The following is a 16,218-nucleotide window of genomic DNA, read 5'->3' as shown; positions in this document are numbered from 1 at the left end:
ACTCTTTGGTGATTTATCAGTCTCGCATTGCACTTTACAGGATTAGATTCAGAACCACGACAACTGAGTCCAAACTGTAGTAGCAAGGCCAACGGGCGCATCTGCATGCACCCTCGTTACTTGCACTGTCACGCACCTTACTTGCTTTGTTATGCACCACTCGACTTGCGTTGTCGCGCATGCCCTCCTCGCATTGTTATGTTTGTTTCAAATCGCATTGTTTTGCTCGTTTCCAATTGCATTGTTATGCACCACTCGGCTTGCATTGTTGCGTATGCCCTCCTTGCATTGTCATGCTTGTTTCAGTTGCATTGTCATGCACCCCTCCACATTGTTATGCGTCACACTTAGGTTGCATCGTCATGCACCCCTTCACTTGCGTTGTTACGCACTTTTCACTTACATTGCTATGCATATTTCTAACGATATTGTACCTGTTAAGTTTCTTTCTCTTGCAGGCACGATATTGTATGTACGGTTCATTTGAAGCTGGCACGACCAGACAAACCAGACAGTATTGTATTCTTCATGTGAGACGTAGCGAGAATTGTATAATTCTCTTACATCCTTGCTGCATGTAATGTAGTTTGATTCTTATTCGCCTGCTTAAACTATTGCTTAAACTGTTGCATGTTATGCTTCATTACAGCTCTCTTTGGATGATCATAAGTTATGTTTGGCATCGTGCATGTCCCTTGCATCTTGCCCCTGCCTGCGGGCGCATCTCTTTGTTGTCTTGTATGCTTGTCTAAGTCTTCAGCCTTGTCAAAAATGGGTCGTCTCTGGGCTTTGACATTCACTCCCGTCATCTTATGACTTTCGAGTTCTGTCAAAGAGGGGCAACTGTAGACACCCCATTTTTGACCGTCCTCAAGACTCGGACGTCATCGTTTGAACACGCAATGATCATCCATGCTCGTGTTCGTTTTGGGTTCCCGAAGGTCTCGGCTGCGCGCCTTGCCTTAGGATCTCTCAACTTGTCTGTTTTGTGCGTGGTTGTGGACCAAGGACTTGTGGTTTTTCTTCTGAGGGAAGAGGGTGGCTTGTTGGCCATCCCCTCAACCCATCGGCTAAGGCATGATGCCATCGGCCTTGTTTTCTTGCCATCGCCAAAAAGTTTTGGTCGATCGGCACTTTGTTTGGTCGATCGGCCATATTTTTGAGCCGAGACCTTTCCATCTGCTTTTTGTAGATATTTTTTACCAGCTGTGACAGCTGGTGGGCACAATTCCCATCCTCCATACACGTGTATGGTGGGATTTGTTTCAAGACTCAAGCTTGAGAAATGGAATTCTATAAGAGCGGAGCCTCCCTTCCCTTTCTAGAGGTTCAACAAAATTGAGATAGAAGTTATATATCTCTCTCTCTATATCTCCCTATCTCTCTATATTTGTGTGTGTGTTTGTGCCTTAAAGTGTGATTTCTTCATACTATTGCACACAAACACCTAGCCATACACCATCCTTTTGTTACTGAGGTACTAGAGAGTTAGTTTTGGAGTTCTTGGAGTGATTTAAGCTCAGAGAAGGGTGCTGGATTTGTGTTCTTGAAAGTGTTCTTCAAGGGTGAGTTTCTACCTTTTAACACCATTTTGGCTTAAGCTTTTAGACCCTCTTGAATATTGTTTTAATCTTAACTCTAAACTACAATAAGTTCTGATTTTTCATGCTTAAGATGATTGTTTAAGGTCACTTTTTGGTTGGGGTTGTTTACCCCCTCTTAGGCCTTGTTTGACCTTGTTTTGTGCCTTTCTTTTTGAGCTTTGGAACCATCTTGCTTTGAACTTCTCACCACTGAAATCCAGAGGATTTTTAGTGGTGGAGAAGTGGTTTTAGAGTCTTGAATAGGAGAGAGACACCCCTCTCTCCTTGTCTCTCTTTTGCTTGTATTTATGGCTCATAATGGTAGCATGTTTGCTTAGCTTGTTTTGGCTCCATTTCAGTGAGTATTTGGTGTTATTATGCCATGATATACCCCTGTTTTAAGTTGGTTTGATAGCATCTTGCATGCACCATACACTTGTCTTGCAATCCTCTCATTTTCCTTAACATGCATCATGCATTTAGACTATCATTCTTGCATGTTTTGGCTCAATTCCATGATGCTTTTAGTCTTGTTTTGGCATACTTAAGCTCTGATTTTTGTTGTCCTGATCATATATGCCATGCTTTGTATAGCCATAGTGCATTTTAGCTCACTAGCCTTGAGTTTCCAAACCACTAGCACGCATTGCTTGGACTTTTTCCATGATTTGGCATCATGTGAAATGTTATTTCAGTCCATATGGTATGGCCATACATTCACATTTGTCACCTTTTCCATGCATTGGGAGATTTGTGTTTTATGCCTTGAGAGTGGGTCATTGTGCATGCCTCCATGTTTCAGTCTTTGGGATGCCATCTAAGTGGGTTTTTGGGCTTATTTTGACATGCCATAACTTTGATTTTTATTGGTTAAGTCATGCCATGTTTGGTCTTAATAAGTGTAGTACAACACCCCTTGTTAACCTTGCATGCCTCATGCTTTTTGGACCCTTGTTCTAGCTTATGTGGGCTAGGTTCAAGCTTGTTTTTGGCCTCATCTTGACCTGCCTTGGGACTATTTTGATTGCCCTCGGCCCTTTGGGGCTTGCTTTGTATAGCCTTGGTTTAAGTCCTTTGGTTAGTTTCGAGTTTTGAGCTTTCTTGCATGCTATACTTGCATTGTTTGGTTGATTTGGCAACATTCCTCACATAATTTCAGAGCTTATTGCATTGCCACATTATCATGTTTGTCGCTCCTTGTTCATGTTTGAGAGTTGTGTCCTTATGCCTAGGTGATATGCCATTACATGTGCAAGCTTGTTTTGCATTTCATTCCATCTTGTTTCATCACTATTGGCCACTATTTTTGGTACGGCTGAGGTCTATCCATTTTCAGTATAAGTCCATAAGTCATGTGGTTTGTATGTTGACGCATGCTTATCGCATTGCATGTTGTTGCATGCCTATTGCGTTGCATGTTTGTATGTTTAGGTGGCATTGCATTTTGCATGCTTGGCACATTATATGTTTGCATGTTTAGGTTGCATGTCTATTGCATATTAGTTGTATTGCATGATGTGGATGCATGCTTGTTGCATGCTTGAGTTGTTTGCATGGTTGCTTGCATACTCATATTGCATTGGGTTTGCTTGCATGCCATTAGCCTTGATGCATTGCATAACCTTTCCATGTTTGCATGCATTGCATAGTGTTTGGTTTAGGGTGTCAAACCAAACACGAGGACCGAGGGACGTTTCGTACTTGAAGTGACGAAACATGCCTCAATCCTCGATCGCCGACACTCTTGATCCAACATGATAGAGTGTGAGGCATCCAGGTGTTTCTTGTGCATTCATTCCATATTGATTTGTGCAATTCGGCCTCTTTGGCCATCATGCATCGAAATGCGTGATTGATGGCCCGAGGGTTGGACACTACACTCCTTTGAGTTCCAAACATGAGAAGGGGTATAGTTACACAACATTTTCTTATAAATGTATTGCCATGCCCTTGTTTGCCCTCTGCTGCAGCAAAAGGAGCAGTTCACAGGAAGAAATGGCCGATCGACCATCTTAAGTGCCGATCGGCTAGATATTTTTGGTCGATATCATCAAAATTGGCCGATGGCCATACCATTTGGCTGATGGACTCTCAGAGTGTCCATGGAGTGGCTTAGAGGCATCACAGAAGCTGGAACAGTTTTCAGAGGTGCAGAACAGTGCAAACAGAGGCAACATGAGGCATGGCAACGAGTTTGCGAGCGAGGCGATCGAGCATGCATCATTCAATCATTCTGAGGCAGAGCTGTGGCAGCCTCTTTAGTTTCATACTTAGTCTGTTTTGTAACTTAATTAATTTGCTTAATTAGTTAAGGTTTTGTAATAGTTAATTAGCTAGGGTAGTTAATTAATTAGTTGATTTGTATTAGTTATTCGGACCCTCCGTCGAGAGGGCCAACTGTTGTAATAAGTGTGCGTGAGTGTGTGAATGTCTTCCAATCCCACGTCTTTCTCCCTTTTACTTAATCGCTTACGATGGTTAGTTCTAGGTCATGTTTTGATTAGCATACTTATGATAGCATGTTTGCATTCATTCATTTGTATTGCATGCACCGGGCTCGGCGCATCATACTAACTGCATTATATTTCAATACCGATTTGAATACATGATAATCAAGTTGCATTTCATGTGCCATTTTAGAATAGCTGAGCCTATTTCTAGTTGCATTTTGCATGTGTTGCATTAGCCATTTTAACATAGCTAGGATCATGCATTGATTGCCAACTAGCTATTGTTTTGGCTCGAAATACTAGGTAAGCTTTTATGCATTAGCATTTTGCATGAGTGTGAGTGTTGCCATGATAGCATGCTTATCATGAGGCTAACTGCTTTTGTGATATAATTGCCTGAATGCTTGTGGGTGAACGTTGGATTACTTGAATTGGAACAATTCATCGAAATGTACGTTTTAAGCCCACTTGAGGGTGGCAAAATCATGTTTTCTAAGCCCACTTGAGGGTGGCAAATCCACGTCTTAGCCTACTTGCGGGTAGCATCTTCAAACCATTTTCAAACAAACATGAGATGCTTTGTTCCAACTTAGGCGATCTAGTTTATACTTGTGTGTTGTGCGCATCACATAGTAATTCTTGCTAATAACCAGGAATAAGAACACATGTGTTTTCAAAAACAAGATATCATGCTTAGTATAGGCCGATCTTTGATTGAGCGAGCGGGGGTGCTCATTGCATGACCTTCCCCTTTCGTACCCAAGTTCCCGAGCCGAGGCAACTTTGGTGATGACGGACACGTGGCCTTAGGCACGAGTCAGGGTTTTCTAAATTTTCCCAAAAACAAAATATTTAGGTGGCGACTCTGTATTAGGCAAAGCAGTCCATGTTTGGCACTTCTTTATAAAAATCAGTTTTCCAAAACGATTAGCCAGATTTGGACTCTTTGGTGATTTATTGGTCTTGTATTGCACTTTGCGAGACTAGATTCAGAACCGTGACATTTGAGTCCGATCTGTAGTAAGCCTAATGAACAAAACGGATTTCGCGCCACTTCACGTGCGGAGCCCAGGACGTTCGGACACGTCTACAAGCCCCCCCTATTGTAACAGCCCAGTCCAAATCCTCCACACCATAGAGCAGTGAATCAGTATATGCTGAATTGTTTCCTGTTGTGCTTTGCAGAAGAGACATGAGGTAGAGGCAGACCTATCCAACACACCAATCCGTTACAAGAATGCAGATTTTTTAACCTTGTGTTTCCATGCGAACCAACCTAAAAATTGCACTTTGGGTGGTAGGTAATTGAGCCAAACCAAACTACTAAAACTAACGGTGTTTTCAAAGCCAAGATTAGTGTGGTTATATAGAATGGATACAAGAGACTGCCCAGGTTTTGATGCTAACCAAACTACATTGTCTTTTACACCCATATTCAGGGAAGGTGATGCTGCTAAGATATCAAGTAGTCTGAGAAGCTCCTCCTTTTCCCATTCAAAAAGAGACCTCCTAAAGCTGAGCAACCAATTGTCGGCTGAGATAGTCACAAAATCCTTAAGTGATCCCTCCTTATCATTAGACAATTGAAAAAGACTAGGAAACTCATCTTTGAGGCAAAGAGCTCCACAACAGTGATCATACCAAAGCTTGATTCTACAACCGTTCCCAACTTTTAATTGTAAGTTACTAACTGTAGACACCCCATTTTTGACAGGCCTCAAGACTTAGACGTCACCGTTGGAACATTCGGTGATCATCCGAGCTTGTGTTCGTCTCAAGTTCCCGGAGGTCTCGGCTGCACGCCTCGCCTCAGGATCTCTCGACTCGACTTTTCGGTGTCTGGTTTTGCACCAAACACTTGTGTTTTTTTTGCCTTGAAAGGCAGGGAATGGCTTGTTGGCCATTCCCACACTCCACCGGCTGTCCCCTCACATCACCGGCCGTTTATTGGTGCCACCGGCAGTGGTTTCTTAAAACCAATGGCCGGTCGGCACTATATTTTGCCGACCGGCACTTTGTTTTGGCCGGTGACCTTTTTTTTGCTGGCCGGCTTGACCTCTTTTTAGCTTCTCTAAGAAGCTTGACCCTTTTTAGCTTCTCCAAGAAGCTTGACCCCTTTTTAGCTTCTCCAAGAAGCTTGACCTCTTTTTAGCTTCTCTAAGAAGCTTGACCCTTTTTAGCTTCTCCAAGAAGCTTGAACCTTTTGACCCTTTTTTTTTAGCTTCTCCAAGAAGCTTGACCCTTCTTAGCTTCTTGAGGAAGCTTGACCTTTTTTTAGCTTCTCCAAGAAGCTTGCACCTTTTGCACCCTTGTTCTAGCCTCTCCAAGAAGCTTGAACTCTTTGCTCCAAGCTTCTAAGAGAAGCTTGAACCTTTGCCTAGCTTCTCCAAGAAGCTTGGCCCTTTTGTCTAGCTTCTCCAAGAAGCTTGGCCTTCTTGGCCCTTTTGCTTCAAGCTTCTAAGAGAAGCTTTGCTCCCTTGGTTTCTCTATAAAAAGAGAGCCTCTCCTCCCCTTAGAGAGGTTAGAAAAATCTGATATATATCACATATATATCACTCCCTCTCTATATCTCCCTCTCTCTCTACATTTGGGTGGGTTAGAGGGTCCAAAAGGGCCTTGTTCTTGGCCTATTGCACACCACTTCATAGCCACACACTTCCATCATAACTTGGAGGTTCTTGGAGCTTGGTTTCAGAGGTTGAGGATTGGTTTTTGAGACCTAAAGGCTGCTGGTTCTTGCTGGTCTTCAAAGGTAACTTCTTACTCTCTTTATTCCCCGTTTTTGCACACCCTTTTAGCCTATCTTGCTTTTGGATTTGGGCTTTGTGTATAACATAAAAACGTTCTTTTTTTTGTGTTTAAGATACTTCATTAAGACCACTTTTGTGTTTGGGGTCGTTTACCCCCTCTTAGGCCTTGTTTGGCCCCATTTTGTGCTATTTTTGGTGAGTTTCGGGACCACCTTATTTGGGCCTCCTCACCACTGAAATCTTGAGGGATTTCAGTGGTGAGGATGGTGGTTTAAGGTCCTAAGAAGGAGAGGGTCATCCCCTCTCCTTGTTGTCTTGTTTGATGCCCTTTTTGGCCTTACAAAGGGGCCTATATTTGCACACTTCTTGAGCTCGGTTTAGGCATTTTTCAGTGGGTTTTAGGACCCCCATGAGACATTTCCAGAGTTGTTTTGGTCATATTGGATGTCTATCTTCCATGTGCTTAATAACTCCTTGCATGGCCCTCTAAAGTAACTCATCATTTTTGCATACCATGGTTGCGTATCAGTGGTTATTTGGGCCTATTTTCACATGTTTTATTCACTAATTTTTGATGGTTTGGTGAGATTCCATGTGCATCATACACTTGCTTTGTATTCCTCTATTTTGCCTAGAAATGCATCTTGCCTTTGGACCACCATGCTTGCATATTTTGGCTTAGCTTTGTGAAGTTTTTGGTCATGTTTTAACATGCTTAAGGTCTGTCTTGGGTCTTTAGATTCACATTTTCCATGTTTAGTATAGCCCCTTTGCATTTTGGCTTGTTGGCCTTAAGTGTGTGAGTATGTAGCATGCTTTATTTGCTTTGTTTTATTGGTATTGGCACCATTTGTAGCATCATTTCAGTCCCTTTGACATGCTTGTATGCTTGCCTTGGACACCTCTTTAATGCTTTGAAAGTTTGTGTAGCATGCTCCATGTTTTGGCATTTGTGCATGCCTTTGAATTTAGGTCATTTGGATGCCATCTAATTGATCTTTAGGCCTTGTTTTAATATGCTAAAATTCTGTTTTTAGTCATTTAATTCATGCCATGTGTGGTTGCACCAAGTGTAGTTCAATACTTCTTTGGTGGGCCTTAGGAATTGGACCATATTTGCATGCATGTTTGCATGTCATTTAGCCCTTATTTCATAGCACTATGGCCATTGTTTTGGGCCTAATTAGAGCTGCCCAAATCACGTTTAAGTCCATCTCTTCGTTTGTTGCATGTTTGAAATCACATGATTGAATGAAGTCACATGTTGGCTTACATGCTTGAATGCCTACATTAGCCTTGCACACTTGTTAGTCGCATTGCTCTATGCCTTGCATTTCTTGCATGCTCATTTGCATTGCCATATTGCATGCCTAGTTAACATGCTTAGGTTGCATTGCATTGGCATGCATGCTTGGCCTCTTGACTATCCATGATAGAGGTTAAGTCCCCATTGGTTTGATTGTTTACATTGCATTTGACATGGAAATGCATAACTTGGTCTCTTAGGCCATCACGCATTGAAATGCGCGATTGATGGTCCGAGAACCAAGGAGCATGTCCCTTTGAGTCACTAACATGATAAGGGACATGATTGGTGCATATATGCCTTGAATTGTATTGCCATGCTCTGCCTTGCCCTCTGTTGCTGTCAATTGCAGATTCTGCAGGAGCTTTCTGCCGACCGGCGGTTCTAAGTGCCGACTAGCAATCCTCCCTCTGCCGATAGATTCACCAATGGCCGGTGATCACAGGCCACTGCCGGTGGGCATTCTGCTCAGCCGATGGCATTCCCCAGCATCCAGGGAAGCAATCCTGAGGTTTTAGCAGCCTCCAGAGGAGTACAGCAAGGAAAACAGAGGCAGCCTATGCACGGCGGTGCACTTCCGAGCAAGACCCAAGCACGCATTGCATTGGGCCCTCTTCCCGAGGCCGTTTACTGCTTTCATTAGATTAGTTAATTTGTTAATTAATTAATTGGTCTGTAATAATTAATTCGCTTGTAGGTTAATTAATTTGTATTATTCTTTTGGTCCCTCCGAGCGATGGTGAATTTGTAATAAGTATGGGTGCGTGTGTGCATGTCTCCCAACCCCTACTTCTTTCTCCCTTTTACTTACCTGCTTTTGATGGTTAGTATTAGGTCATATTTAAATTAGCATACCTTATGCTATGCATACGTGCATCCATACATTTGTCTTGCATGCACCAGGCTCGGCGCATCATACTAACTGCATAAGTATCTCAAATCTAACTTGAATACATGCTACTTGTGCATTTTCACATGTCATTTATAGACTAGCCGAGCCTACTCTAGTGACATTCCGCATGTGTTACATTAGCCATCTTAACATGAACTAGGATCATGCATATGATTACTAACTAGTTTCGGTTTTGGCTTGGAGTACTCTGTAAGTCCTTTTGCTTTAGCATACCGCATGCGTGTGAGTGTTGCCATAATTGCATGATTACCATGAGGCTAGCTGCTTATGTGATATAACTGCTTGAGTGCCTGTGCTTGAGTGCCTGTGGATGGAGGTTGAATTACCTAAATTGGGATAACGCATTAAAACTGTGAGTTTTAAGCCCACTAGATAGTGGCAAAACCATCTTTTCTAAAAGCCCACTCGAGGGTGGCAAAACTTGCACTTTAGCCTACTTGCGAGTAGCAAACCATCTTTAAAACGAACATGCAATGTTTTGTTCCAATTTAGGCGATTTGGTCTATACTTGTTTGCTGTGCGCATAACATAGTAATTCTAGGCTAATAAACAGAATAAGAACACATAACGTTTTCAAAAACGGATATCACGGTTAGTAGAGGCCGATCTTTGGATCGCGCGAGAGGGGGTGCTCATAGCTGACCTTCCCCAATCGTACCCAAGCTCCCGAGCCGAGGCAACTTTGGTGATGACGGACACGTGGCCTTTGGCACCGAGTCAGGGTTTTCTAAATTCCCCCATAAAAATATTTAGGTGGCGACTCTATATCTGGCAAAGCAGTCCATGTTTGGCACTTCTTTTCAAAAATCTGTTTCTCAAAACGATTTGCCAGATTTGGACTCTTTGGTTCAAGATTAAGAACCGCGACACAAATCGAGTCCGAACTATAGCGGGGTCCCTCGCGGATGGGTTACACTAACATAGTACAGTAAGAGAGACTCTTGTTGATCAGCTGCTGCCACAATGCCACCCCAGATTTTAGAGAAAATGTTGCTTGAGTTGAGATTTGGAAGCCATGCCCCTCCTTAAAATTTGTATTTACTACATATGACCCTCTTCTATAAAGAATCATGGTCAGAAGCAAACCTCCACCACCACTTGAGTAGTAAGCACACATTCACATCCCTAATTCTTTTGATGCCCAGCCCACCTTGTTTTATGCTCTTTGTTACCTCTAACCATTTCACAAAATGGATTTTCCACTTTAAATCTGGGCCTCCCCATAAAAATGAAGCTTGAATTTTGTTTATCTCCTTAGCTATTCCTTTAGGTAACCTGAATAGAGACAAGTAATACACTGGCAAGCATGACAACATTGCTTTCACCAAGGCCAACCAGCAAGCCTCAGTTTGAATTTTTCAATAACTGGCTTTCACATCCTCTTTCTTCTTGGATTAGCACCCAGAGGCAATCCTAAGTAGTTAAGTAGTAAACTTTGAGTCTTGCAATTCAGCAGGGATACAAACTTCTCAAGAACAGTGTCAGAGATACCAACCCCACAAACCTCTCTTATGATAGTTGATTTTGAGACCTGATGCTACTTCAAAACACTTGAGGATCCTTTTCAAACTAAGAACTTCTGATAACTCAGCTTCACAGAACAGAAGAGAGTCATCTGCAAATTGGAAATGGGAGAGCTAAACTTGATTGTTCCCAATGATAACCCCTTTTAGCAGACTCAAGTGCCTAGCTCTCTAAAGAAGAATGTTTAGTGCTTCTACAACCAAGTTAAAGAGGAATAGGAATAGAGGATCACCTTGCCTAAGGCCTTTTTGAGCATTAAACTCCTTAGTTGTTGAACCATTAACAAGTATTGAAATTCTTGCAGTAGAGACATATTCCTTAATCCATGAAATTCATTTGGATCTAAACCCAAGTTTGCTAACATTGAGAAAAAGAAGTCCCAATTAATAGAGTTGAAAGCCTTTTCAAAATCTAGCTTGAACAGCTGCCCTGTTTTCTTAGATTTAAGCCAACCATCTACAACTTCATTTGCAACCAACACTCCATCCAGAATATTTCTACCTCCCAGGAAAGCTGATTATGAGTCACCAATAACCATGTGCGTGACCTTTCTAAGTATAATAACCCGACCCTCTTATATGCTTTCTGGTATGCTTTCCGTCTTTTATTATGTGCACTTCTATGGTTAATGTGAAATTCCATGTGAAATTAAGTTTAATTGAATGAATTATATGATAATGGCTTTAGATCTGTCCATTATGATAAAAATATGTTACAATCGTGACGTTGGATTAGTAATTGAAAGCCTTAGAGGTTTGATAACTTGAAATTGGCTTTATAATTGTGATGAGCATGATTTTTAGATCATAATATAACTTTTTGTAAAAATTTGATTCAGAATGATTAAATTGATTAATTTATGACTAACCCTTAAATGAACCTTTTAAACTCTTTTGTTGGTCACTTGTTATATCACACAAACAAAAATATCTCCTGAGAGAAAGAGAGAGTTAGAGAGGGAGAGCAAGGGGAGAAACCTTCAACAAGAAAGAAGATTGGGAAAATTGAGAAGCATTGTAAAGATTTGAGCTCAAGGTAGGTACAATTCACCTAGAATAACCCCTCTAATTCATTTAAGTAAGAACTTTCCTATATATATGTAAGTTAGGGTTTATAATTAAGATCAAGTGTGTGATAATTGGTTTATTTGAAGAATACTTCTTGTGTTTGGTTGATTTGGAGTTATGTTGAGCTATAAGGAGGGGAATTACAATTTATTTCTTTTAGTTTCACATGTTGGAATTCACCCATACATCTAGATGATGGTTATATATATATTGTTCATACATTAATCTAACCACAAGAAAGGGTTAAGGTCTAATCAAGCTTGTAATTCATGTTTCTAGTGTTATTGTAACTTGTAATTCACATTATAATGATGTTATGTTATAATATTGAGATGATTATCCCATGTTTCTCCTTTGTGATGTGGTGACGTTGTTGGATTTTGGCATTGATTCGGCTAGCTCAAAACAAGGGCTGCAACCGCACGTGCGGGGGTCATGGACGTACGTGTAGGAAACACCACCGTACGTACGAGGCTCACAGCCGCACGTGCGGAAAACAGAGGAATTCAAGGTTGAGGTACTGGAATAAATGCACGTGTGGCTCACATTCCCGCACCTACGACAAGGGGCTTCCGTACGTGTGGCCCAAGAGGAAAATTCTGTGTGTTTCTTTTCCTCTGTTTAACCCTCTAGGATTGCTAAAATGTATATTTGAAGCCGTTAAAAGGCTTGTAATTTAATGAAGGTTAAACGAATCAGATATTGATTAAAAAGGAAAAGACCAAGAAAAAGGGACTAATTTATGACCTGCATGTGTGTGTAGGTCACATACAGGAAGGAACTATCGCTCCGCCACAACACTATGAGTAATAGTTGTGTAGTGATATGTTTTATTTATTGCTAATCGTTATCGTTAGCATTCAGTTATTCGTAAGTAAGCTATGTCTTCATATGATGAATAATTGGAAAACTTATGTGTGAAATTGAGCAATGATAACCTTATGGACCTGAGGTCGTTCTGCTTTATTATTGATGGGCCCGAGGCCATTCAGTTATAAGCCACTGAATGTTGGCGGATCTAAGACTGAGGGAGGTGATGGCATGCCGATGTCTCACCGACCCTAATATGACTTGAATTGATTATAACTCATGGCCTTAGGCCGAGGGAGGTGGGATACATGTTGATGTTCTACCTACCCTCTAATGTTCAAACAGCTGTTGATATGTGGGCCTGAGGCTGTTCTGTATGATATTGGGCCTGAGGCCGTTCTGTAAAAATATTGGGTCCAAGGCCATTTTGGAAAGGATTACAGAACCAAATCAAACATGCAAACTTATACTTATACGCGATGTGATTCGTGTTTATTCATTTGAGTTACGTGCATACTATTATTCACTGAGCCCCGCTCACTTCGTGCTATGTATGTCCATGTTGGTAATTAGCTCGAAGGTCGTCGTAGCCCAGCTTTAAGGGCTATTTTTGTCGACCCGCTGTGTCCAATCAGTTCACTAAAGTTTAATTATTTTTGTGGAATTTCTTTCGTAATCCATAGCGTTGCTCACAGGCACTTTTGTTAAATACCAATAACCATGTACAACTTCCACCCTTGAATGTTTTACTCGGACCCCTAGTTATGGGGTTGGGTTTGTATATGTATGTATGCATATAGTTATCACCTACGCATAGGTTTCATTATGTATTGGGTTACGTAATGGAATGTTTTATGATCCTGGCATTTAAACACTGGCTCAATGGATGTCATTTTAAGTTCATTATTGCTTCTGTTCAGGCCCCGTATTAAGCTTTTAATTGTTGTATTCTAGGACCTATTACCGGGTTGGTCATGCCCCAAACTTTTAGGGGTGAGTTTGGGGTGTGACAAGTGGTATCAGAGCATGAGTTGATATCTCACACATCCATTGAGCTTTAGGATGTCTAGAGAAGACTTAGGCTTCACGCATGATGTTTTGGTGCATATGAAGTAATCGATAGCAACGTGATTTGTATATGTAATATCTACTAACAAGGATCTTGAAATGATTATTATTCGTGCCTACTATGTATTTCTTGTGTATATTGTAACTGATTGTTATGTAGATCATGGTGAGGACAAGGATGGATGACCCGGAGGATTCTACCTCCGCACGGTTAGATAGGATGGAAAGAATGATTATGGAAATGGTAGAAACTCTACGGCAGCAACAACAACAACAGCAGCAGCAACTGCCACCACCACCGCCACCTGTAGTGAAAGATCATCATGCGGAGGATCGAACCATCATTCTCACAAAAGAATTCAAGAAGATGAAGCCACCAATATTTAAAGAGGGAATTGATCCGATGAAAGCAGAGGCATGGGTGTTGGGTGTGAAGAAGCTATTTGAGGTGTTTCTATGCACTGAAGCTCAGAAGGTACAATTGGTTGCTTTTACTCTGGAAGGCGAAGCACGTAGGTAGTGGATGCTTACAAGAACAGAACATCAAGGGTTGACTTGGACCCGATTTATGGAACTCTTTTATGATAAGTATTTTCCGCAGTGTATGTGAGATAAGAAGGTGACTGAGTTTGAGACTCCGAGACAAGGGAATAAGATCGTTGTGGAGTATGAAGCCCAGTTGGTAGAACTAGCTTGGTTTGCACCTCACATGGTGGATACGGATTACAAGAAGGCAAGGAAATTCAAGGAGGGATTACGGAATGCTGTCCTTGATCGAATCAATGTATTGAAGTTACCTACATATGTGGATGTATTAGAGAGGGCCGTCATGTCCAAGGGTAATATCGCTGCTCAGAATTGGATTTCCGAGTGGAGGGAAAAGAGGCAGAATACTCAAACATCAAAGGGGCCAACGACTCCACCAAACAAGAAACTGAATTCGAGAACCTCTAGTGCTTCCACCCCTACTCAAGATTCGGTACCTACTTGTTCAGATTGTGGAAAGAGGCATCGTGGGACTTGTTATAGGGTGACCGGGACATGTTTTAAGTGTGGAAAGATGGGTCATATGGTAAAAGATTGTCCTCAAAGAGATCGGCAAAATGGGAATAGAACTACTACATGTTCGGCAGGTTCAACACCAGCTCCAAGCACAAAATCAGTTGCAAAATCTACCAATAATAAAGGCACCGCTAGGCAAGGAAGGGTGTTTGCGTTGGTTCCGGGTGACATGCAAAATGCCGCAACAGTGGTGTCTGGTACATTTACTATTCACGGTCATTCTGCTCATGTGTTGTTTGATTCAGGCTCTACCCACTCCTTTGTTTCAAAAACATTTGTTCAAAATTTAAATAGACCTGTGGAATTACTACCTTATGTGTTGTGTATGTCTTCACCTTTGGGGGATTCTATGGTCTGTACCTCTATTTATCATGCTTGTGAACTCTTAATTGGGGATGTCCGGGTGTATGCCAACTTGCTACCTATTGACATGACTCACTTTTATATCATTTTGGGAATCGACTGGTTAAGTGAGTATCAAGCGATTATTGATTGTATGACCAAGCAAATTAGTTTTCACCCTCCGGGACACTCAGAATTTATTTTCAAGAGGCATGGGGTGATTCCTCCACCTTATTTAATTTCCGCGGTGAAAGCATGCAAGTTATTACAGCAAGGATGTCAAGGGTATTTATGCAGTGCTTTGAATGGGCAATCAGTGAATGGGTGTATTGATATGATCCCGATTGTTCGTGAATTCCCAGATGTTTTTCCGGAAGATTTACCAGAAGAGTTAGTGGATCGTGAAATCGAATTCACAATTGAAGTGGTTCCAGGAACTCAACCCATTTCTTAAACTACTTATAGGATGGCACCGGTTGAGATGAAAGAGTTAAAGGTTCAATTACAAGATTTACTTGATAAAGGATTCATTCGTTCGAGCGTTTCTCCTTGGGGTGCACCAATCCTTTTTTTGAAAAAGAAAGATGGGACTCTTCGATTAGGTGTAGATTATAGGGAGCTTAACAAAGCAACGATTAAGAATAAGTACCCACTACCAAGAATTGATGATTTATTTGATCAGTTACAAGGGGCACAAGTCTTTTCGAAAATTGATTTACTGTCCGAATATCACCAACTGAAGGTCAAAGCTGAGGATGTTGAGAAGACTGCTTTTCGGACTCGATACGGTCATTATGAGTTCTTGGTTATGCCCTTTGGAGTTACCAATGCACCGGCAGCATTCATGGATTTAATGAACCGTGTATTCAAGCCCTACTTGGATGAGTTTGTAGTGGTATTTATTGACAACATCCTTATTTATTCAAAGAATGCAGAAGCTCGTGAGAACCATCTTCATTTAATCCTTTAGATGCTTCGAGACAAGAAATTGTATGCTAAGTTTAAGAAATGTGAGTTTTGGCTACATGAGGTAGGATTCTTGGGCCATGTGATAACGAAGGCGGGTGTTTCTGTCAATCCACACAAGATTGAAGCTATTGTGAATTGGCCAACCCCTACCAATGTGACCGAGGTGCGTAGTTTCTTGGGATTAGCTAGGTACTACCGGAGGTTTGTTAAAGATTTCTCCAAAATTGTCGTGCCACTGACTCAATTGACCCAGAAGGGTGTTTTGTTTGAATGGTCAGAACAGCGGGAATCTGTCTTTCAAGAGTTGAAAACAAAGTTAACTACAACACCAGTTCTTGTTTTACCATCTGGCACTGAAGGATTTGTGATCTACG

At 41.5% G+C, this 16,218-nt stretch overlaps 1 protein-coding gene across 1 annotated transcript; it reads left to right on the top strand.

Annotated features, from left to right (window-relative positions):
- Positions 1 to 13,838: 13,838 nt before the first annotated feature.
- Positions 13,839 to 15,329, top strand: LOC145821292 (uncharacterized). Its single transcript, XM_082917793.1, has 2 exons — positions 13,839 to 13,983; positions 14,083 to 15,329. Exons 1-2 carry the CDS (start codon positions 13,839 to 13,841, stop codon positions 15,327 to 15,329), a joined length of 1,392 nt encoding a protein of 463 aa, XP_082773919.1.
- The last annotated feature ends 889 nt before the right edge of the window (positions 15,330 to 16,218 follow it).

The sequence above is a fragment of the Camellia sinensis genome, chromosome 3 (assembly GCF_055761805.1).
Source record: "Camellia sinensis isolate YWXY chromosome 3, ASM5576180v1, whole genome shotgun sequence".
In the NCBI taxonomy this organism is placed as follows: Eukaryota; Viridiplantae; Streptophyta; class Magnoliopsida; order Ericales; family Theaceae; genus Camellia; species Camellia sinensis.
The sequence above is the reverse complement of the archived record's forward strand: the minus strand, read 5'-3'. Positions and strand labels throughout refer to the sequence as shown.

Bases quoted from the DNA above. Each gene is read 5' to 3' on its own strand.
- LOC145821292 (XM_082917793.1), top strand. From the start codon at position 13,839: ATGAAGCCACCAATATTTAAAGAGGGAATTGATCCGATGAAAGCAGAG. The intron at 13,984-14,082 runs GTAGGTAGTGGA...AGTGTATGTGAG, and splicing joins TACTCTGGAAGGCGAAGCAC to ATAAGAAGGTGACTGAGTTT.